Source organism: Oncorhynchus mykiss, chromosome 5, assembly GCF_013265735.2.
Source record: "Oncorhynchus mykiss isolate Arlee chromosome 5, USDA_OmykA_1.1, whole genome shotgun sequence".
NCBI classification, from domain to species: domain Eukaryota; kingdom Metazoa; phylum Chordata; class Actinopteri; order Salmoniformes; family Salmonidae; genus Oncorhynchus; species Oncorhynchus mykiss.
In genome coordinates, this window is record NC_048569.1 from 92056061 (window position 1) to 92079992 (window position 23932).

General features: G+C 42.0%; 1 protein-coding gene and 1 non-coding gene across 2 annotated transcripts; both read left to right on the forward strand.

The window, feature by feature from the left end:
• Positions 1-441: 441 nt before the first annotated feature.
• Positions 442-23821, forward strand: pde6d (phosphodiesterase 6D, cGMP-specific, rod, delta). The gene is made up of 5 exons (XM_021604723.2): positions 442-816; positions 19296-19384; positions 21208-21333; positions 22778-22883; positions 23203-23821. Exons 1-5 carry the CDS (start codon positions 749-751, stop codon positions 23282-23284), a joined length of 471 nt encoding a protein of 156 aa, XP_021460398.1. The 5' UTR covers positions 442-748; the 3' UTR covers positions 23285-23821.
• trnaa-ugc lies at positions 11786-11859 on the forward strand. The gene has a single exon. It is a non-coding gene; the product is annotated as a tRNA-Ala (tRNA).
• Positions 23822-23932: the final 111 nt, after the last annotated feature.

The following is a 23932-nucleotide window of genomic DNA, read 5'->3' on the forward strand; positions in this document are numbered from 1 at the left end:
GTGTTGAACGCCTTTGACAGGTCAATGAACAAGGCAGCACAGCTCTTTTTAGCATCCAAGGCATTGACAAGATCATTAACAACTAGCGTGGTTGCTGTGATAGTATTATGCCCAGGCCTAAAACCTGATTGGTTTATATTAAGAATACAATTATCAGATTAAAAAAAGGACACTCAGGATTGTGCAATCATACTATTTGTTCATGGTTCTATCTAGACAATTTGATTTAAAGCACAGGTGCAACAGCCCCTACACTAGATTCATAGCTTTTGTGTCTGCAAATTGAGCGGTACTCCTCAAATATCTCTGTATGATTTATCTTGTATAGATTCTGCCTGTGGCACTCGTGCAAGAAAAAAAGGGGGCGGAAATGGGGCGTTGCCTCCGCCTTTTGGCGTTGCCCCTGGTGACGCGTCTCCCCCAGCCTGATCCCTCCCTAGACGCCCGGTTTCATTTGTTGTTTTGTGTGTTGCTTTGCTACCGCGCAAGGTGTTCGGACGAATTAGCTGTCAATCTCCGACCAAAAATATATTTAGGGTAGGTTGATTAAGGGATCAGTACTGTAGCAGTTCCCAGTGAGATTAATTCTGGGTCTGTTAGAGGTTAATGTGATAGAGTCCTTGGACTTTATGCCAGTTTCAGGTGCATTTACATTAGCTTGGTAAAGCTAACTAACTGTACAGTAACATCACAAGCAACCTAGAGTTTTTTTTTAGCAGTTTTTTTTTCTACGCTCACGAAATTGAAGATGTCCGACTCCGACATAATGTCTTCAGCCGAAGACAGAGCCAAGGAGATTCTGAAGGGGTTTAAGCTGTATCCTTTTCAATTAATTGAGTTTTGCTTGGTTGTTTAGCTAGCTATTTGGCTACAGTCTTCAGTTAGCCAGTTACGTTACCTGTCCTTGTTGTACCACGCTGGCTACCGTTAAGTCGTTAGCTAGTTCGTGGATGGCTAGTCTAGGCAACGTTAGCGAAGTTAGATAATATTTTCAGTCTGTTGATGGTTTATTAACTAACTAGTTGGTAACGTTAGTGTTGCTAGTGTCTTTCTTGGCCATATGCTCTGAATCTAACGTTCGTTTGCTGTCGAGTTAGCTTAACGTTAGCTAACAGTAACAGGCCTCGCTATGTTATCTAGTTATATACTCAACTCAGATGTGGTGGTTAACTTTAGCCAATTACTTCGGATAAGTTGATAAGGAGCAGTTACATTGGACAATGAGATGCTATTTAGATATGCATTTAAGGTTAGCTGAATTGTTGCCGTCGCTAGTTTGCTGACTGGTTCTGATTGGCACTAAACTTGGAGTCGTTTGCTGATGCTCAGTCTCTGTAGCGTTACCTGTTCGAACATACAGAACAGTATTGGCCAATTGTCATGCATTGCCTATTATTTGTGCAAAAGCATCCTTTCTTACAACATTAGTTTCTAGTTTTCGGGGTCTTTCATACCAGGTTGGTTTGGTGCGGTTTTTCCCGAACTCTTGTTAAATCCACATCAATGTAGATGAAGGGGAGGAAGGATTTTTGAGACATGAGATGTGTTTATGTGCCATTCAGAGGGTGAATGAGCGAGACCAAAATATTTACGTGTCTTTGAATGGGGCATGGTACGGCAGTAGGTGCCAGGTGCACGGGTTTGTGTCAAGAACTGCAACGCTGCTGGGTTTTTTCTTCAAACGTGTCTTCTTCTAAATGGCATTATTTATTGTATTATTTAAACGCTCCACTGTTTCCCATGTGTATCAAGAATGGTCCACCACCCAAAGGACAACCAGACAACTTGATACAACTGGGGGAAGCATTGGCGTCAACGTGGTCCAGCATCCCTGTGGAATGCTTTCAACACCTTGTAGAGTCCATGCCCCGATGAATTGATGCTGTTCTGAAGGCCAAAGGAGGTGTGCAACTCAATATTAGGTTTGTACACTCAGTGTTTTGTACACTGAGTGTGTAATTTAGTGAGTGTGCCTCAGTGCAAAATAGATTTTGGTGCAGATAGTTTGTATCATTAATTCACTATTTAGCAGTCTTATCGGTGTCTCAGGGCCTTTTGGTCCAAGAGCCGATGTTCCAGTACTCTTTGCCTGGCGGTAGCAGCGTGAACAGTCTATGGCTTGGGTGGCTGGAGTCTTTGGCAATTTTTCAGGCCTTCCTCTGACATCGCATAATATAGAGGTACTGGATGGCAGGGAACTCGGCTCCAGTGATGTGCTGGGCTGTCTGCACCACCCTCTGTAGCGCTTTGCAGTCAAGGGTGGTGCATTTGCCGTACCAAGCGGCGATGCTGCCATTCAAGATGCCCCCGATGGTGCAGCTGTAGAACTTTTGAGGATCCAGAGGGCCCGTGCCAAATCTTATCAGCCTCCTGAGGGAGAAGAGGTGCTGCCGTGCCCTCGTCGTGGGTATGTCTGGACCGTGTTAAGTCTTTAGTGATGTGGACGACAAGGAACTTGGAAGTTCTCAACCCACTCCACAACAGCCTGCTCCTGCTGAATACTGTGCTTGTGACAAGAGTTTTCACAAAGATTTCAGCTATAGTTCGAATCGGAATTCCACTATGATTGATTATCATAATATTGTGTATTAGCAGAAAGCAGGATCCCCACCATTATAGTGAATGGAGAAGAAGAAAAAAATCGGTGTTCATGTAATAAAGTTTAGAAGACAATCATAATTGCTTTCTAATACACTACTAGATGTATGTCCTTGAACCAATTTACTTTTAAATCTCACACAGAAAAAGTTGCATTAACCTGGTCAGCCTTCAACTTGAGTTACTCAGAGGGGGCAGTACTGAGCCTGCAACATCAGCCTATTGAGTCTTCACATGGGAGTGAATGGTGTCATGTGATCGATGGCGTTGTCCTTTCATATATACAGTACCAGTCAAAAGTTTGGACACCAACTCATTCAAAGGTTTTCCTTTATTTTTATTTTCTACATTGTAGAATAATAGTGAAGACATCAACTATGAAATAACACACATGGAATCATGTAGTAACTGAATAAGTGTTAATCAAATCAAAATATATTTGAGATTCTTCAAAGTAGCCACCCTTTGCCTTGACAGCTTTGCACACTCATTAGCACTCCCATCACTCTCCTTCTTAGTCAAACAGCCCTTACACAGCCTGGCGCCTTTAGTAGTTTTTTTTTTTTTCAGCAATTTGACCATGAAGCCTGATTCACGTAGTCACCTCTGAACAGTTGATGTCTGTTACTTGAACTCTGTGAAGCATTTAGTTGGGCTGCAATTTAAGGCTGGTAACTCTAATGAACGTATCCTCTGCGGTAGAGGTAACTCTGTCTTCCTTTCCTCTGGCGGTTCTCATGAGAGCCAGTTTGCCATGAAGAAACATTCAAAGTTCTTGACATTTTCCCGGAGCGGACCTCTGTTGTAGAGGATGAGTTCATTAGTTACCAGCCTCAGAAATTGCAGTCCAAATAAATGCTTCACAGAGTTCAAGTAACAGACATCTCAACATCAACTGTTCAGAGGAGACTGCGTGAATCAGGCCTTCATGGTTGAATTGCTGCAAAGAAACCACTACTAAAGGACACCAATAAGAAGAGTCTTGCTTGGGCCAAGAAACACGAGCAATAGACATTAGACCAGTGGAAATCTGTTTGTTCTGATGAGTCCAAATTTGCGATTTTTGGCTCCAACTGCTGTGTCTTTGTGAGACGAAGAGTAGGTGAACGGATAATCTCAGCATGTGTGGTTCCCACTGTGAAGCATGGAGGAGGAGGTGTGGTGGTGTAGGGGTGCTTTGCTGTTGACACTAAGTGATGTATTTAGAATGAAAGACACATTTAACCAGCATGGCTACCACAGCATTCTGCAGCGATACGCCATCCCATCTGGTTTGGGCTTAGTGGGACTATCCTTTTGTATTTCAACAGGACAATGACCCAAAACATACCTCCAGGCTGTGTAAGGGCTATTTGACCAAGAAGGAGAGTGATGGAGTGCTGCATCAGATGTCCTGGCCTCCACAATCACCCAACCTCAACCCAATTGAGATGGTTTGGAATGAGTTGGACCGCAGAGTGAAGGAAAAGCAGCCAACAAGTGCTCAGCATATGTGGGAACACCTTCAAGACTGTTGGAAAAGCATTCTAGGTGAAGCTGGTTGAGAGAATTCCAAGAGTGTGCAAAGCTGTCATCAAGGAAGAGGGTGGCAACTTTGAAGAATCCAAACCACAAAATATATTGTTTTAACACTTTTAAATTTATTTTTTGGTTACTTCAGGAATCCATATGTGTTATGGTGTGTGTGTGGTAGAGACCTGAAGATAGTGGAGGAGGTCATTTGAGGAGCTTTCTATGTACCTTCCATGGGTAATGTTCAGTGCATCTCCCCTACTGTAGCTCAGATAGAAGCCCTTATTCTGGTTTACATAGGCTAACACAAGCCAACGGTCCCAAAATAGGCACGGTAATGCGGACGAGATTAATCGCACCTGCTCTACTGCCATCAGCTTCAAGACTGAAGATCCATCGTTCTTTAATTACTCCCTGTACATTAAACATGACTTGGTAGCACTGAGGGTAGGCCTATTCAGTGTTGAATAGGTAAGGGATCGTGACTCGTGTGGCAGACTGCGTATTCATGACATTCAAGGCAAGCTAGGCTTCATTTTCTAGGCTTCTCATTCTTAAATCCTTGATTTGCAAGGACAGGGATTTACTGCCTTATGGTCCTCCTAACAGGCCTGGTGACTGAGTTAACATGCTACCAAGCACTGCATGGAGCCATGGCCCGCTGCATCCTCCTAGAGTACCACAGTCGAGGTCATAATACCCATAAAACCTAGCAGTCAAACAATGAAATGGTTCCAATGGTTTTTCCACTGTTCATTTTCCCCCGTAGGGGACTATAGAAACACTTAAATGAAGGTCTGTTTTGTGTAGTCTTACCCTGGTGTGATGTTTTGATTACCATGCAAATCTCTCTCGGACAAGGTCCCACTTTTTTTTAAATAAATTTTGTTTGCCCCCTTTTTTCTCCACGATTTCGATCTTGTCTCATCGGAAGAGGCGAAGGTCGAGTCATGCGTCCTCCGAAACATGACCCGCCAAACCGCTCTTCTTAACACCAGCCTACTTAACCCGGAAGCCAGCCGCACCATTGTGTCGGACAAAACGCTGTTTACCTGACAACCGAGGTCAGCCTGCAGGCACCTGGCCCGCCGCTAGAGCATGATAAGCCAAGTAAAGCCCCCCGGCCTAACACGGACAACACTCGGCCTATTGTGCGCCACCCTATGGGACTCCCGCTCATGGCTGGTTGTGATACAGTACCGGAATCGAACCCGGCTCTGTAGTGACACCCTTAGCACTGCGATGCAGTGCCTTAGACCGCTGTGCCATTCAGGAGGCCCCGGACAAGGTGACTTTTATCAATATATTTGCCTGTATTTACACTAGTAGGCAAAGTTATGTAACCTTATTTAGTCAGACCTGCTATGGTGGGTTTTAATGTAATTGGTGTTCACACGTTTCTTTTTGAGGTAGAATAAATGTCATGTTATGGATGCCTAATTGCAGACCTTATTTGCATTTTCTCTGTTCCAGAACCAATGGGTGTGCCAGAGTCTCATCACCTCTCAACTAGGGAAGCTGTTTCAACCTGGAACACTTTTCTCCTGCTTTGGTCTGTTTTTCGTTGCAGGAAGTCCTGAAGAGCTGGAGTGTATGAAGGGTTTTGTCCCAGCCCAGCTCTAACACCTGGCTTAAATAATCAACATAATGAATCACGGTTGTAAGCTAAGATTTGTATTCCGATATGAGCTGGGCAGGAACAAAAGCTTATACATACTCCTGCCATTCAGATCTCTAATTATTCTGAACTATGGGTACACATTTTTCGTGAGGAGGGGAATTAATTTAGATGGTATTGCTAGATACACTGCTCAAAAAAAATAAAGGGAACACTAAAATAACACATCCTAGATCTGAATGAATGAAATATTCTTATTAAATACTTTTTTCTTTACATAGTTGAATGTGCTGACAACAAAATCACACAAATGATCAATGGAAATAAAATGTATCAACCCATGGAGGTCTGGATTTGGAGTCACACTCAAAATTAAAGTGGAAAACCACACTACAGGCTGATCCAACTTTGATGTAATGTCCTTATAACAAGTCAAAATGAGGCTCAGTAGTGTGTGTGGCCTCCACGTGCCTGTATGACCTCCCTACAATGCCTGGGCATGCTCCTGATGAGGTGGCGGATGGTCTCCTGAGGGATCTCCTCCCAAACCTGTACTAAAGCATCCGCCAACTCCTGGACAGTCTGTGGTGCAATGTGGCGTTGGTGGATGGAGCGAGACATGATGTCCCAGATGTGCTCAATTAGATTCAGGTCTGGGGAACGGGCGGGCCAGTCCATAGCATCAATGCCTTCCTCTTGCAGGAACTGTTGACACACTCCAGCCACATGAGGTCTAGCATTGTCTTGCATTAGGAGGAACCCAGGGCCAATCGCACCAGCATATGGTCTCACAAGGGGTCTGAGGATCTCATCTCGGTACCTAATGGCAGTCGGGCTACCTCTGGCGAGCACATGGAGGGCTGTGCGGTCCCCCAAAGAAATGCCACCCCACACCATGACTGACCCACCGCCAAATCGGTCATGCTGGAGGATGTTGCAGGCAGCAGAACGTTCTCCACGGCGTCTCCTGTCACATGTGCTCAGTGTGAACCTGCTTTCATCTGTGAAGAGCACAGGGCGCCAGTGGCGAATTTGCCAATCTTGGTGTTCTCTGGCAAATGAAAAACGTCCTGCACTGTGTTGGGCTGTAAGCACAACCCCCACCTGTGGACGTCGGGCCCTCATACCACCCTCATGGAATCTGTTTCTGACCGTTTGAGCAGACACATGCACATTTGTGGCCTGCTGGAGGTCATTTTGCATGGCTCTGGCAGTGCTCCTCCTTGCACAAAGGCGGAGGTAGTGGTCCTGCTGCTGGGTTGTTGCCCTCCTCCGACCTCCTCCACGTCTCCTGATGTACTGGCCTGTCTCCTGGTAGCGCCTCCATGCTCTGGACACTACGCTGACAGACACAGCAAACCTTCTTTCCACAGCTCGCATTGATGTACCATCCTGGATGAGCTGCACTACCTGAGCCACTTGTGTGGGTTGTAGACTCAGTCTCATGCTACCACTGGAGTGAAAGCACCACCAGCATTCAAAAAGTGACCAAAACATCAGCCAGGAAGCATAGGAACTGAGAAGTGGTCTGTGGTCGCCACCTGCAGAACCACTTCTTTATTGGGGGTGTCTTGCTAATTGCCTATAATTTCCACCTGTTGTCTATTCCATTTGCACAACAGCATGTGAAATGTATTGTCAATCAGTGTTGCTTCCCAAGTGGACAGTTTGATTTCACAGAAGTGTGATTGACTTGGAGTTACATTGTGTTGTTTAAGTGTTCCCTTTTATTTTTGTTGAGCAGTGTGTATATATAATGCATGTCACACTCAAGTTGAACTTGTTGACTGATGCTAACAAGGGAGCGGTTGCAACTAGAAGGCATTACTGGTCCACACCTGCCCTGTCTGTCGGATGAGTAGTATTGGTTGGTACTGGCATGTGCCTTTCGGTTCCTCTCCATGTGTAGGCTAGTGTAGTCTTTCATACAGTGCCTTCTGAAACTTTTTCCACATTTTGATAAGTTACAGCCTTATTCTAAAATTGATTAGTTGTTTTCCCCCTCATCAACCCAGTACTCCATAATGACAAAGCAAAAATAGGTTTAGAAATTTGTGCAATTTCATTAACTGAAATATCACATTTACATAAGTATTCAAACCTTTTACTCAGTACTTTGTTGAAGCAACTTTGGCAGCAATTACATTCTCGGGTCTTCTTGGGTATGACGCTACAAGCTTGGCACACCTGTATTTGGGGAGTTTCTCCCATTCCTCTCTGCAGATCCTCTTAAGCTCTGTCAGGTTGTATGGGAGCGTCGCTGCACAGCTATTTTCAGGTCTCTCGAGAGGTTAGGTCGGGTTCAAGCCCGGGCTCTGGCTGGGCCACTCGAGGACGCTCCGAGACATGGCCCAATGCCACTCCTACATTGTCTTGGCTGTGTGCTTAGGGTTGTTATGCTGTTGGAAGGTTAACCTTCACCCCAGTTTGAGGTCCTGAGCTCTCTGGAGCAGGTTTTTAATCAAGGATATCTGTACTTTGCTCCGTTCATCTTTCCCTGGATCCTGACTAGTGTCCCTGTCGCTGAAAAACATCAACACAGAATGAAGCTGCCACCACCATGCTTCACCGTAAGAATGGTGCCATGTTTCCTCCAGATGTCATGCTTTGCATTCAGGCCAAATAGTTCAATCTTGGTTTCAACGGACCAGAGTATTTTGTTTCTCATGTTCTGAGTCCTTTAGGTGTCTTTTGGCAAATTCCAAGCGGGCTGTCATGTTCATTTTAGTGGCTTCCGTCTGGCCACTACCATAAAGGTCTGATTGGTGGAGTGCTGCAGAAATGGTTGTCCTTCTGGAAGGTTCTCCCATCTCCACGGGATCTTTGTCTTGGCTGTGTGCTTAGGGTTGTTATGAACTCGATGGTCACTTCTTGGTCACCTCCCTGACCAAGGCCATTCTCCCCCGATTGCTCTAGGAAGAGTCTTGTTGGTTCCAAACTTCTTCCATTTAAGAATGATTGAGGCCACTATGTTCTTGGGGACCTTCAATGCTGCAGAAATGTTTTGGTACCCTTCCCCATATCTGTGCCCGACACAATCCTGTCTCTGCTCGAGCTCTACAGACAATTCCTTCGACCTCATGGCTTGGTTTTTGCTCTGATATGCACTGTCAACTGTGGGACCTTATATAGACAGGCATGTGCCTTTCCAAATCATGTAAAATTAATTTCATTTACCACAGGTGAACCCCAATCAAGTTGTAGAAATCTCAAGGATGATAAATGGAAACAGGATGCAACTGAGCTCAATGTCGAGTCTCATAGCAAAGGGTCTGAATACTTATTTACATAAGGTATTTCTTTGCAAATTTGCAAACATTTCTAAAAACCTGTTATTGTTTTGTCCATTATGGGATATTGTGTGTACAGTCGTGGCCAAACATTTTGGGAATGACACAAATATGAATTTCCACAAAGTTTGCTGCTTCAGGATCTTCAGATATTTTTGTCAGATGTTACGATGGAATACTGAAGTATAATTACAAGCATTTCATAAGTGTCAAAGGCTTTTTATTGACAATTACATGAAGTTGATGCAAAGAGTCAATATTTGCAGTGTTGACCCTTTTTTTCAAGACCACTGCAATCCACCCTGGCATGCTGTCAATTAACTTCTGGGCCACATCCTGACTGATGGCAGTCCATTCTTGCATAATCAATGCTTGGAGTTTCAGAATTTGTGGGTGTTTGTTTGTCCACCAGCCTCTTGAGGATTGCCTACAAATTCTCAATTGGATTAAAGGTGGGGGAGTTTCCTGGCCATGGACCCAAAATATGGATGATTTGTTCCCCGAGCCACTTAGTTATCACTTTTGCCTTATGGCAAGGTGCTCCATTATGCTGGAAAAGGCACTGTTCATCACCAAACTGTTCCTGGATGGTTGGGAGAAGTTGCTCTCAGAGGATGTGTTGCTACCATTCTTTATTCATGGCTGTGTTCTTAGGCAAAATTGTGAGTGAGCCCACTCCCTTGGTTGAGAAGCAACCCCACACATGAATGGTCTCAGGATGCTTTACTGTTGGCATGACACAAGACTGATGGTAGCGCTCACCTTGTCTTCTCCGGACAAGCTTTTTTCCGGATGCCCCAAACAATCGGAAAAGGGATTCATCAGAGGAAGCAACTTCACCCCACTCCTCAGCAGACCAATCCCTGTACCTTTTGCAGAATATCAGTCTGTCCTTGATGTTTTTCCTGGGGAGAAGTGGCTTCTTTGCTGCCCTTCTTGACACCAGGCCAATTCCCGCAGCTGAATCAACTTTAGGAGACGGTCCTGGCGCATGCTGGACTTTCTTGGGCGACCTGAAGCCTTCTTCACAACAATTGAACCGCTCTCTTTGAAGTTCTTGATGATCTGATAAATGGTTGATTTAGGTGCAATCTTACTGGCAGCAATATCCTTCCCTGTAAAGCCCTTTTTGTGCAAAGCAATGATGACAGCACATGTTTCCTTGCAGGTAACCATGGTTGACAGAGGAAGAACAATGATTCCAAGCACCACCCTCCTTTTGAAGTTTCCAGTCTGTTATTCGAACTCAATCAGCATGACAGAGTGATCTCCAGGCTTGTCCTCGTCACCAATCACACCTGTGTTAACGAGAGAATCACTGACATGTCAGCTGGTCCTTTTGTGGCAGGGCTGAAATGCAGTGGAAATTGTTTTTTTTGGGGGGGATTCAGTTCATTTGCATAGTGAAGAATTGCAATTCATCTGATCACTCTTCATAACATTCTGGAGTATATGCAAATTACCATCATACAAACTGAGACAGCAGACTTTATGAAAATTAATATTTGTCATTCTCAACTTTTGGCCACGACTGACAATATTTAATACATTTTAGAACAAGGCTGTAACATAACAAGGCAAGGAGTCTGAATACTTTCTGAATGCACTGTATGTGTAGTAGTTTATCATTTGTGTCAACTTTGGGAACTTCTCTAATCAAAAATGTGTTATTTTCCATTTAATTATTCTTCCACACTTTTGTAGATTTTTGCCAAAAAAAATGACATCCATTTTAATCCCACTTTGTAACAACAACATGTGGAAGAAGTCAAAGGGTATGAATAGTTCCTGAAGAAGCTGTATTTAGGCATGACTTCATTTTTTTGTTGTCTTAAGTATTTCTCATTCTGCCTGAGTTTATCTAGTATTTTTATACTGAACAAAAATATGAACACAACATGCAATCACTTCAAATATTTTCCGAGTTACAGTTCATGTGTTGCTACCATGTTGTCTTTTTTTTGGGTGGGGGGGGGCTACCATGCTGTGTTGTGTGTTGCTGCCATGTTGTTGTCTTAGGTATCTTTGGTGTTTCTCTTGCCTTTGTGTTATATATAAAATAAAATAAATTGCAGCCCTTGTCCCCGCTGGAGGCCTTTTGGTAGGCCGTCGTTATAAATAAGAATTTGTTCGTAACTGACTAGCCTAATTAAATAACATTTGAGGAGATAAATTTAATTAGGCCCTACTCTATGGATTTTACGTGACTGTAAATACAGATTTGCAACTGTTGTTCACAGATACCTTGGGCCTCAGGATCTCGTCATAGTATTTCTGTGCATTCAAATTTCCATCTGTGAAATGCAATTGTGTGCATTGTCCGTCTCTTATGCCTGCCCATACTGTAACCCCACTGGCACCATGGGGCACTCTGTTCACAACGTTGACATCAGCAATCCACTCACCCACACAGCGCCATACATTGGAGGCGACTCACGGGAGAGAAATTAACATAAAATGATCTGGCTCTGTTGGGCATGCCTGCAGTCAACATGCCAAATGCATGCTCCCTCAACTTGAGACATCTGTGGCGTTGTGTTATTGTCCCCAGCACAAAGTACACCTGTGTAATGATCATGCTGTTTTAATCAGCTTTTTGATTTGCCACACCTGTCGGGTGGATGGATTATCTTGGCAAAGGAGAAACACTCACTAATAGGGATGTAAACCAATTTGTGCACAAAATTTGAGAGAAATAAGCTTTTTGTGCATATGGAACATTTTTGGGGGTCGATTATTTCAGTTCATATAACATGGGATCGACGCAGTCCTGTTTGGCTCAGTTGGTAGAGCATGGTGCTTGCAATGCCAAGGTTGTGGGTTCTATTCCCACAAGGGACCAGTGCAAAAAGAATGGAAATGTATTCACTCATACTCTTATCCAAAGCAATTTACAGTATCTGCTAAATGTTGAGAATAAAAAAAGAAGAAATTGTTCAGTGTGTTTTAAGCCTACCTTCAACATCCAGGTATTTCTACATTTGTAACTCACCCACCAAAAATCACAATATGGCGTTTAACATTTTGCTTTATTTATGCTGGTCTAATTCCTATCATGGAAAAGCAGAAGAATCTGTGCGCTCTCAGACTAATAAATAGTTTAAGCTTTACTTCAAGTCAGATGTTTATTTTATGAATGCATTGTTTACTATTTAGATTTCTGTAAAACAATGTAATTGTTGGAGTTAAGGTGTTTTGACTTGATTGATGGGTGACTAGGTGCGTTCTTGTCAAATAAATATGCTTATTCATTCATGACCTGTTTAAATTCTACTATGAATTAGTCTGGCTTTGAATCTGCAACCGAATGTGGCAAGTTTAGTTCTGAATCGCTTTAATACAGTGGTGCATTCTGACACCATTTTAATTGAAATAGGTATCACCTCGTTCATATAGTTGGCAGAACTGATAAGGGATTAAATGTATACCACCAGCTAAAGGAGAAGAGGATCTGGTAAAATAAGGGGATGTTGCTATTTTCACCTAGGTAGGTTAGCTAGCTAGCGTCTTTGCAACAAAAAAAAAAAATATATATATATACAGTGCCTTGCGAAAGTATTCGGCCCCCTTGAACTTTGCGACCTTTTGCCACATTTCAGGCTTCAAACATAAAGATATAAAACTGTATTTTTTTGTGAAGAATCAACAAAAAGTGGGACACAATCATGAAGTGGAACGACATTTATTGGATATTTCAAACTTTTTTAACAAATCAAAAACTGAAAAATTGGGCGTGCAAAATTATTTAGCCCCTTTACTTTCAGTGCAGCAAACTCTCTCCAGAAGTTCAGTGAGGATCTCTGAATGATCCAATGTTGACCTAAATGACTAATGATGATAAATACAATCCACCTGTGTGTAATCAAGTCTCCGTATAAATGCACCTGCACTGTGATAGTCTCAGAGGTCCGTCAAAAGCGCAGAGAGCATCATGAAGAACAAGGAACACACCAGGCAGGTCCGAGATACTGTTGTGAAGAAGTGTAAAGCCGGATTTGGATACAAAAAGATTTCCCAAGCTTTAAACATCCCAAGGAGCACTGTGCAAGCGATAATATTGAAATGGAAGGAGTATCAGACCACTGCAAATCTACCAAGACCTGGCCGTCCCTCTAAACTTTCAGCTCATACAAGGAGAAGACTGATCAGAGATGCAGCCAAGAGGCCCATGATCACTCTGGATGAACTGCAGAGATCTACAGCTGAGGTGGGAGACTGTCCATAGGACAACAATCAGTCGTATATTGCACAAATCTGGCCTTTATGGAAGAGTGGCAAGAAGAAAGCCATTTCTTAAAGATATCCATAAAAAGTGTTGTTTAAAGTTTGCCACAAGCCACCTGGGAGACACACCAAACATGTGGAAGAAGGTGCTCTGGTCAGATGAAACCAAAATTGAACTTTTTGGCAACAATGCAAAACGTTATGTTTGGCGTAAAAGCAACACAGCTCATCACCCTGAACACACCATCCCCACTGTCAAACATGGTGGTGGCAGCATAATGGTTTGGGCCTGCTTTTCTTCAGCAGGGACAGGGAAGATGGTTAAAATTGAATGGATGGAGCCAAATACAGGACCATTCTGGAAGAAAACCTGATGGAGTCTGCAAAAGACCTGAGACTGGGACGGAGATTTGTCTTCCAACAAGACAATGATCCAAAACATAAAGCAAAATCTACAATGGAATGGTTCAAAAATAAACATATCCAGGTGTTAGAATGGCCAAGTCAAAGTCCAGACCTGAATCCAATCGAGAATCTGTGGAAAGAACTGAAAACTGCTGTTCACAAATGCTCTCCATCCAACCTCACTGAGCTCAAGCTGTTTTGCAAGGAGGAATGGGAAAAAATGTCAGTCTCTCGATGTGCAAAACTGATAGAGACATACCCCAAGCGACTTACAGCTGTAATCGCAGCAAAAGGTGGCGCTACAAAGTATTAACTTAAGGGGCTGAATAATTTTGCACGCCCAATTTTTCAGTTTTTGATTTGTTAAAAAAGTTTGAAATATCCAATAAATGTCGTTCCACTTCATGATTGTGTCCCGCTTGTTGTTGATTCTTCACAAAAAAATACAGTTTTATATCTTTATGTTTGAAGCCTGGAATGTGGCAAAAGGTCGCAAAGTTCAAGGGGGCCGAATACTTTCGCAAGGCACTGTATAGCCTAGTATTCATGGCATAATGTAAATGTCTGACTGACAGTATTGTGTACAAGACCAAATGCATAAATAAGCCAACAAATATTATTTAAATAAAATATAGATCAGTAAATCGCAATATTTTGTTTTGTTACAAGGTAGCTAGCTAGCTGACAGCAAAGGTGTCCGCTAGAGATGGCTTGCAGGAATTTATATGATGTGTACTTTGATGGTAATTAGCATTCTTCAAATTTCAAAGTAAATGGAGCTGACTATATTGATAAAAGTAAGCTTGTCCTAGAGCGATTTACATGATTATCAAAACGTAATGCCAGGGAAAGCCTACATGAAACGCAGACCTTGTTTGAAAGGGTTCTAAAATGGGTGGTTTATAAATGTAGGAACCATTTCCGTTTTTGACCGCTAGGTTTTATGGGGCTCTATTGTGTAACTGATTTTACAACCTTTGCAAAAGAGGTTAGCCTTTGCATTTTGTTTTGTTGTGGATTGCGAGAGAATCGCGAGTGGCGCAGCGGTCTAAGGCACTGCATCTCATCACTACAGTCCCTGGTTCGAAATCCAGGCTCTGATTGGGAGTCCCATAAGGTGGCGCACAATTGGTCTAGCGTTGTCTGGGTTAGGCCGTCATTGTAAATAAGAATTTGTTCTTAACTGACTTGCCTAGTTTTTTTAAATAAAAAAATAAAAATGATACAGAGGATAGTCGAGCTGTTTCAAGTGTCAGCGGATTCTTCTGAGACCAAGCAATCAATCTGTACTCTGAGGAATTGTCCATCTTTGAACTAAAACCAAAAACTCATCAGATTAATCGTGATTACATCAGCATCAAGAAACAGGCTACATTCACACAGATTTCTCAAGGTTTTTCCATCAAATGAATCTAGAAGTGGTGTATTTATTTGATGTGTGCTGATCAGAGTTTTCTGTGTGTGCTGTGTGGTGACTATCGGGTTAAGGAGGTTAGGAAGTCTTCCCCAGCATGACCGGGTTTTTGACCTGTAGGTCATTGTCTTATGCAATGAGGATATTTATAGAAAGCACTAGAAGTTGTATCACAGCAGGGAGAATTCAAAGAAGGCACAAGATGTGCTACAAATCAGCTTCATCACCAATTTGCTTGTTTTTGCAGACTTTGACGACGAGAATATCGTAATTGCTTTCAGTTATTACAGTTTCTAAGTCTAGCATAATATTCACATTCTGTAGGTATAACCTGAAATTATGAAAGTGTGATTTGTGTGCTTATCCCTTGTGCTGCGTAATCAGATTATTTGATACTTTGATTCCTGGGAACTGCCTTGCACCCATGAATAACCCAGTAACCCGTGTGCCTTAGGCCTAGGCTATAGCCGATTACCCAAGTCGTGCTGAGAATCCTGCTTTTCCATAGAACACCACAGTATTTTATTAAGCCGCCCTACAGTAGTTCATTGTATTGAAAAACCTCTCTGCAGTTTGGTTAATTAGACAAATGTACATCTCAGACTAAAAATCTACAGGCTACATGACTGATTTATGTATGATGCTGTTGCTGCATTGGGCTTCCTGGCTTGTACAACATTGCCTCTGTTATGCCTCTGTGTTATGTCCCTAAGGAAAGGCAAAGGCTGGCCTCGGAGGAGAATGCAGTGTGCACTGTAGCCAGCTTCGGCTTCCCCTGAGTAGACCTGACTTGCATTTTAATCTGTCCCTGTAACAAACTGATTCACAGAACTGTGTGAACACCAATGACTGGCTAACCTCACAGGGAAAGTCTTGAGTGGGTCTAGTAGTGGTAGGATATTTGAGCTTTAAGACTTCAGAAAAGTAAAACGGTCTCAATTGCATTTCTGAAGATGTTTGTTACAAAAAAAAATGTTTTTTTTGAAATGTATTAATTTGCAATGCTTTCATTTGACAGTGTATGCAATATTCCATGCGTCATGACTTTTATGTCTCGTGTTTATTGCATGTGCAGTCAAATGTGATTTTCCTGTGTTTTATATTCCCACTATGAGAGAGGAATAATACTCAGTGATAGTCTAAGATCTGTTTTGGAGAGGGAAAATGTCAGCTTGTTTGCATGGGTGGGTTCTTTATGCCACTTGGCTACATCGCCAGGTGATACAAGTTAACCCGATCAGTCCCGAGACGCCAGCGACAATCGTCTTTTCATCTAATCTGCATGTCCAGCCTTTATATTTAGTCTCACAGTGAAGTGTTTTACCATGTTCTTTTCAGGACAAACACGGCTCCGAGTAGAACGCAAAACAATTTGACATAAACAGTTGCATTCATGAGTTTTATTGACAAATCTCAACAACAACTAAAATGTCTGCCAAAGCTACAAACAAAAAAAATGATAAAAATGCATTTCTGAATGCTGTAAATACAGAAATGGTTTGCTCTGTGGGAAATCAATATCCAACTAGTGTAGAGTTTGACAGCAACTATGTGAGCTTGTTACAATATTATAGACGGTATGACCTTGGATTCATTTGGTTAATAGACCATAACAAAGAGAGTTTGCCCTCCATTAATAGCTAGTTTTCAGGTTACATATCCCTCACACTAGGCTCCTCCAATTATGCCTCTCACTCAGGCTATTCCCGGACAGTCTTGGCAAAATTGTTCTTTAAGAAATTGCTTTTTTGCTAAGAAGTGACTTTAAAAAAAAATGTTTTAACCATTTTAATTGAAAAACAATCACAGTAAGGTACTTAATTGTTACCCAGAACATATTTGATATTGAGTAGAAGAGGGGGGAAAAAAGTCTACATGGACCATTTTTAAAGCTACTCTTTAAAAATGGATGGGGCTTAAGTGAGGCTAGCATGACCCTAGGGGCTAATTAAAAGCCTGTTTGAGTGTGTTCGGGAACAAGGGTCTATCCCCCTTGCGGATATTCTCCGCTTAGCGCCAGGGATCTCAGTAGGTATGATCCTGGAGACATCTGTCACCTGTTTCCCCACCGGGCCTAATAGAACTGCGTTGAGCTTGACATCTTTATCCGGGCCTATTATGAAGAACTTTGTGTTGTCTAGGCTTTGACCTTAGAATGTACTGGAAACATTTTCCTTGAATTGTTCTCTGCAGCCAGTTAATGAGCTTATATTATAAATATATATTTTAAAATTATCCAAATATAATGTATATATATTTATAATATAAATAATATTTTTTTATTTTTTTATTATCTAAATATAATTCATATTTTTTTTTTTATTATCTAAATATATATATATATAATTCACATTGAAGCAGCAGGACAGATCGTACTGTAATCCATTCATAAAACGTCAGATGGGTCGACGCTGCTAAATTGCTTCGTCCCCCAGTCATGGTCCAGCAGGACTGACAACTGTTCAAATCAATTTAAATGATGTAGTAAGTAGGAGACAGACAGCACAAAGTCCACAGCCAAAATATTACCTAACAAACCCGCTTCACACAAAGCATCCCCAGTCATGTACAGAGTTTTTGAATGAAGGGGTAAAACTGTAGCCTCGTGTATACCAGACTGATTACCGCTGCGCAGCAAAACATTCATGTAAGCTTGCAAGATCAGGGTGGCTTGCGAGGCTAGTAAAACATTTTGGTAGTAGGCCTGTGTTTTCTGAGGAAGTTTCTATTGAGGTGACAGAGCCACGCACTGTAGACTTGAGTTTCAGTCTAGGAGGTTGTGGGAAGCTGCTGGGAGGTTAGTGACTGAGCTGGTGACTGAGCTGACCCAATGTTGCTGGGCTGCAGGCTGTCAGATTTTGAAAGGATTAAATGATTCAAAGCACCACACGTTTCATCTCGCTAAGACAGTCCTCGCTCCACAGCAGCTAGCTAAGACAGTCCTCGCTCCACAGCAGCTAGCTAAGACAGTCCTCGCTCCACAGCAGCTAGCTAAGACAGTCCTCGCTCCACAGCAGCTAGCTAAGACAGTCCTCGCTCCACAGCAGCTAGCTAAGACAGTCCTCGCTCCACAGCAGCTAGCTAAGACAGTCCTCGCTCCACAGCAGCTAGCTAAGACAGTCCTCGCTCCCCAGCAGCTAGCTAAGACAGTCCTCGCTCCACAGCAGCTAGCTAAGACAGCTCAGCGTTGGAGTTGGTTGCCCCATGTTTCTGTTTTCACTTGACATCAACTGTTATTTTCCTACCTGCTGTTTTGAAATTTGGTCATTCTATATTTAAACTCTTATTGTTAGTTTGAAAGAATTGATCCCGTGTGCGGAATGGATCGACAGACACTTTGCTCCTCCGATTTAATTCCGTTTTTCTGTTTGAAGCACTTAGTCATGAAATAGTCATGTCAACTGAATGGCATTGTGTCCTGAGGAGGGCTGTGCAGGCTGGTGCTGACACCCTGTTGGGGGGGGCACAGATGGTCTTGACACAGGAGTTCAGGTGCTTCTGACATGGAGTACCCTCTAGTTGACACACGAGCCACATCTTCAGGTCGGCTTCCAGAGCCGAGTCAGAAACTATTCGTTCTGTTAGCACCAGCTGGAGAACTGTTACGTGACACACTTGCCTCGGCTTGCACCACTTGACCTATTAGAAGACGTTAGCTAGTAGTAGCTACATAATCATGGGCAGCTTTATTGGCCACTCCAATAAAAAAACATTGTGTGAGAGCTGGTGTAAATAACTAGAGCCACAAACGTCAGCTGTCTTAATTAAGAGTTTCGGAAGTATAAAAATAGACCTAGACAGTTTCTTTTTTGGCTTTAACTCGTGCCCACTAGTTGAATTATCAACAAAACCTGTGTCCGTTGGTTAGCTTTTTTGTTGTTGTCCGAGACTGAGTTGAACATCTGTTGCATACTTCTGGATTACCTGTTGGTTCCGAGAGATCAAAGGTTGTATATCGTTGTGTATTTACCTCCTTTTGATTGGGCTTGGCTACTCTTTGAATTGTCTGACAGTTGGCTTCCACTAAACTATCGTAACTTGATGGGTTTCCTGTTATCCTGCAACCTTGAGGAATATTGGCGTTACTTAATTGATCCCTGGCTCTGAGGGAAAATTCAAATTTTTGCCACGAGCTGCAGACACAAACAGTACAGACCAGAACCTAGACAAGGCTACTGTTGCCTGATGGAAGTACATGGCTGTGTCCGTAGTGTTCCTCGACTCCCTCTGCCAGAAACTGGATGAACTTGCGTGATGCTGAGACTGGGAAGGTGCTGTGGCAGGGAACGGAGGATCTGTCCCTTCCTGGGGTCGAACATGAAGGTACTGGCTGGTTTACTGTCATCTTGCTTCCCTCCTGGAGGAAACCTGGATTTTTAGGCCGAATATTCCAACCACTACCAAGATGACCACTCGGTTCTAACCATCCCAACAGTCAGTTTTTCCTTAAGAGCTTGAACCCCTGAACCAATGTCAAAATACCCAAAATGATAATTAGCAATTTACCTCTAAACATAGTTATATCATGTTGTGCCATGTTAAATATTGTGTATATTATAATCAATAGAAAGGGGAACATGTATTTTATGTGAGAAAGTAGCCTAGCTCTAGGTAAACATTAGGGGCCTAATTCATAAATCTATAATTTCTTAATTCGCCATTTCTGAAAAGTTCGCATGTACAAAAATAGAGAGATTTATAAACTTGGCGCACGCCATACATAAGCATGTTTCTCGTTATAAATCAAACCTGTCGTAAAACTGCGTGAACGTGCATTGGGCGGCAGTGGTTAGAGCGTTGGACTAGTAACCGAACGGTTGCAAGATCGAACCCCACGAACTGACAAGGTAAAAATCTGTCATTCTGCCCCTGAACAAGGCAGTTAAACCCACTGTTCCTAGGCCGTCATTGAAAATAAGTATTTGTTCTTAACTGGCTTGCCTAGTTAAATAAAATAAAAAGTGCTCCACCTGAAACGCTCTCCATGTGGTGACAATATCACCCTTTTTATTTGAGGTATAATTTGGAACTATTGGCATTAGGCCACAGCATGCAAAAGACATTCAATATTTAGTTCATCCAGATATTATTGGGTTTATATGTTCTACCGTGGTATAGACTATGAGCTTAAATGGGCATTGATGTCGCCACCTATCACACAGCAATACTGTAGCCCAAGTTTACCCAAACTGTCAAATATTTTACATAAAGCTACCGGTTTATTTACTGTGTGTGCAGCATGTTTTAATCTTCTGCAGTAATTTATGCAGGACTGTCAGTTTCTGAAAGAAAAAAAAAAGGCAAATTGTTGTGGACATGTCTACAGAACATTTGAATTCAACAATGTTTTGCATTGATCCCCCGCCCCCCCCCCCCAACCTAAATATGGACTGCCTTTGAATTGTGAAACATTGTCTAAGGCAGGCTACAAATTAAAATGGAATTCCATTAACTTACTTCCAGTGGCTTACTAAGGCCTAAATCAATGTAAAAGATCAATGGTTCACCTGTTAAATTCGACCCATATAACGGTATTATAAACCGCACTACCTATGATATTGCGAAACTTGAAATACATATAACCTATCTATTTACTAGGCTACTAGGTCCAATTAAATGAGAGATGTGCATGGTAATTTGTTGTATGGCTCCTTCAGGAATATAAACCCAATCAAGACCAGAAAAGGTAATGAATATATTCTGCAATGGTTATATAATATATATAGGAAAAATATTCCTATTTCAAATTATTTTATATTCTAAAAGAAAAATGGATCCTCTCAGTAATGATAAATGGCTGCATTCTTTTTAATTTTTTACTGTTTTTTTTGTTTTTTTATGAATATACATATCTGCGATTTTCACAAATGACTTACTTGCCAGCTTGCAATACAATATTTCAATCACAAGCAGATGTGCTTACGCATGGTCTAAAGTTGGCAGGGATGTGAACACATTCTCACATCAAGTACATTTTTTTTATAAATTCCAACTTTAGCGTGAACTGGCACACGCACATTTTGGGGTATATTTTGTATGTACGCACAGTTTGTAAATGAGGCCCCAGGATGTTGTTTGTGTTTGTGACTGCATTTCTTCTCTCCTAATTGGTAGTTTGACCGTCCGTTTTTTTTATTGCCTTGCAGCTCGAGTCCCCAAGAAAATTCTCAAGTGCAAAGCTGTGTCCAGAGAGCTAAATTTCTCTTCATCAGAAAAACTGGAAAAGTTCCGCCTTGAGCAGAAGGTCTTCTTCAAAGGCCAGTGTTTAGAAGGTACTAGTCTCTCTGATCTGTTTCAATAAGTGTTTTATATACAGGTAACTGCCACAATAAAGGAAACACCAACATAGTGTCTTAATAGGGCGTTGGGACCACCACGAGCTGCCAGAACATATTCAAATGCGCCTTGGCATAGATTCTAGAAGTGTCTGGATCTCTGTTGGAGGGATACAACGCCATTCGTCCACTATAAATTAAATTAAATGTGGTGTTTTGTTGATGGTGGTGGAAAACGTTGTCTCAGGCGCCGCTCTAGAATCTCCCATAAGTGTTTAATTGGTTTGAGATCTGGTGACAGAGACACACACACCCATTACAGACAGAAATGCTCCTCAGCATCCCCACCACCCCCAGACAATCCCGTAGGTAAAGAAGCCGTGGAGGTCCTGGGCTGGCGTGGTTACACCTGCGGTTCAGACCGGTTGGCCGTACTGCCAAATTCTCTAAAATGATGTTGGAGGCGGCTTATGGTAGAGAAATGAACATTAATTTTTCTGATTTAACAGCTCTTTTGGACATTCCTGCAGTCAGCATGACAATTGCACGCTCCCTCAACTTGGGACATGGATTATCCTTGCCAAGGAGACATGCTCAGCAACAAGGATGTAAAGCTTTTTGTGCTTATGGAACATTTCTGGGATCTTTTATTTCAGCTCTTCAAACACGAGAACAACAAATTACATGTTGCGTTTTACATTTTTGTTCAATATACTTTGTATGCCTCATTTACTCAAGTTTTCCTTTATTTTGGCAGTTACCTATATCACAGATTAGCCATTTTATTGACATGATACTGTAGTGGCCGCTCTAACAAGGTAAAAGAAATGTCTTAAAAAATGGAAGGCAGTCTGGAGGAGGCAAGAGCCGGTTGGACCATTCTAGCCAATGAGAGGGCAGATACGCATGTGAACAACAGGCACAACGGTTACCACAGATACAAAGTCAAAATTGGCTATATCGTGAAATATTATTTAAGATTACTGTAAGGTATAAGGTTAGCAGTGTGAGTAATGTTAGGTTTAAAATCACATCTTAGAAATAGGCAGGGTTTACGACTTTGTGGCTGTGGTAACTAGTGTCAACCATGCATACCTCCAATGTTTTTTTTTTTAAGTTGCCGGGATTTCATGTGTCCTACACTCGTAACAACCTAATCATTACGAAACTTATATTTAAAAAGTTAAACTTAAAAAGCCATTACATTTTTTGTTAACCAAATTCAACACTAACTGACCTCCAATCAAAAACTCTGCTTGGTGAGCAAAAAAACATTTTTAAAACGCCACCCACCTGCTGAAGAAGACAGATTTTGGGCTCCGTTATCCCTCTCGCTTCGCCTCTTCCTTTCTGCCTGTATGTACTAAAGAATACAACATCTGTGCATAGTGAATAAACACTCATTGAATGTATTTTGGATGGCTCTCTCCTCTACCTGCAGAATGGTTCTTTGAGTTTGGCTTTGTGATTCCCAACTCCACAAACACATGGCAGTCTTTGATAGAGGCGGCTCCAGAGTCGCAGATGATGCCTGCAAATGTTTTAACGTAAGAGTTCATATATATTTTTGAGAAACTATTTCAGCCTTTTCCATTTATCTGCATGGGTTGTTGGGTCTTTTGTTCATTGTCCTACATTTGGGTTGTGCAATTGTTTGTAGGTAATACAGAACTGTCATTCACTAGGCTGCATCTTGAATAAGTAATGAGGCTACAGCCAAATATTCCTTCACACTTTATCTATTCTACACCAAACTTCCTGTAAACTGCAATGTCCACTGTTATGGAGGCGTCTTTGTCTCATATTTTGCAGCTAGAGATTAGTGTTTGCTGAATTGTCATGTTTCTTTGTTTCTCTCCCTTGCAGTGGAAATGTTGTTATAGAGACCAAGTTCTTTGATGACGATCTTCACGTCAGCACCTCCCGAGTACGACTTTTCTACGTCTGAAGAAGAACGAACAACTTTACTTTACTTTTTTCTTTCTTCTATTAATCCTTGAAGTGAGGGTGGGGGGAAGAAAGAAAAACAGGACCGTGCATACACAACTGATGGTTATTATCCAATGGTCACTGGAAGCCGAGTTCGACGGAGTGCGTTTCTCTGACGGCAGCACTAAAGGGAACAATACAGGAAGAAACTGGCATCCAACCAAGTCATCAAGATCACACTGGCTTCTTGGCAGACGAGACTTTTTGTATGTAAATATATATATATATATGGGCAAAGATGATGCTCGTGGAAAGAAACCATGTAAATTATTTTATTTGTACATTCATTATTTTCCCTTGTCATTCCAGAAATGTCACCCTCTGATGTACACTGCTCCATTGTCACCTTGTGTTTTTGATGTTTGCTTTCAGTTGATGTTGTGGTTGCTGATATTGGCATTGTTTGGATTTTTTTTTTTTTATAGCTGTTACTAATCTTGTAAAATAGGCTGTGTTTATTACTACACGAATTATGGATTAAAATATGTTCACTACATTTTTTTTTTTTTTTGTAGTTGATGAAGTTTAACTGCAACAGAATGAGTGGTTCATGCAAGATATTTGTTCTCCTAGGATCCCAAACGTGGCTAGTGTATGAGGCACCTGT

Bases quoted from the DNA above. Each gene is read 5' to 3' on its own strand.
- pde6d (XM_021604723.2), top strand. From the start codon at position 749: ATGTCCGACTCCGACATAATGTCTTCAGCCGAAGACAGAGCCAAGGAG. The intron at 817-19,295 runs GTATCCTTTTCA...TCCCTCTGCCAG, and splicing joins ATTCTGAAGGGGTTTAAGCT to AAACTGGATGAACTTGCGTG. The intron at 19,385-21,207 runs GTACTGGCTGGT...ATTGCCTTGCAG, and splicing joins TCCTGGGGTCGAACATGAAG to CTCGAGTCCCCAAGAAAATT.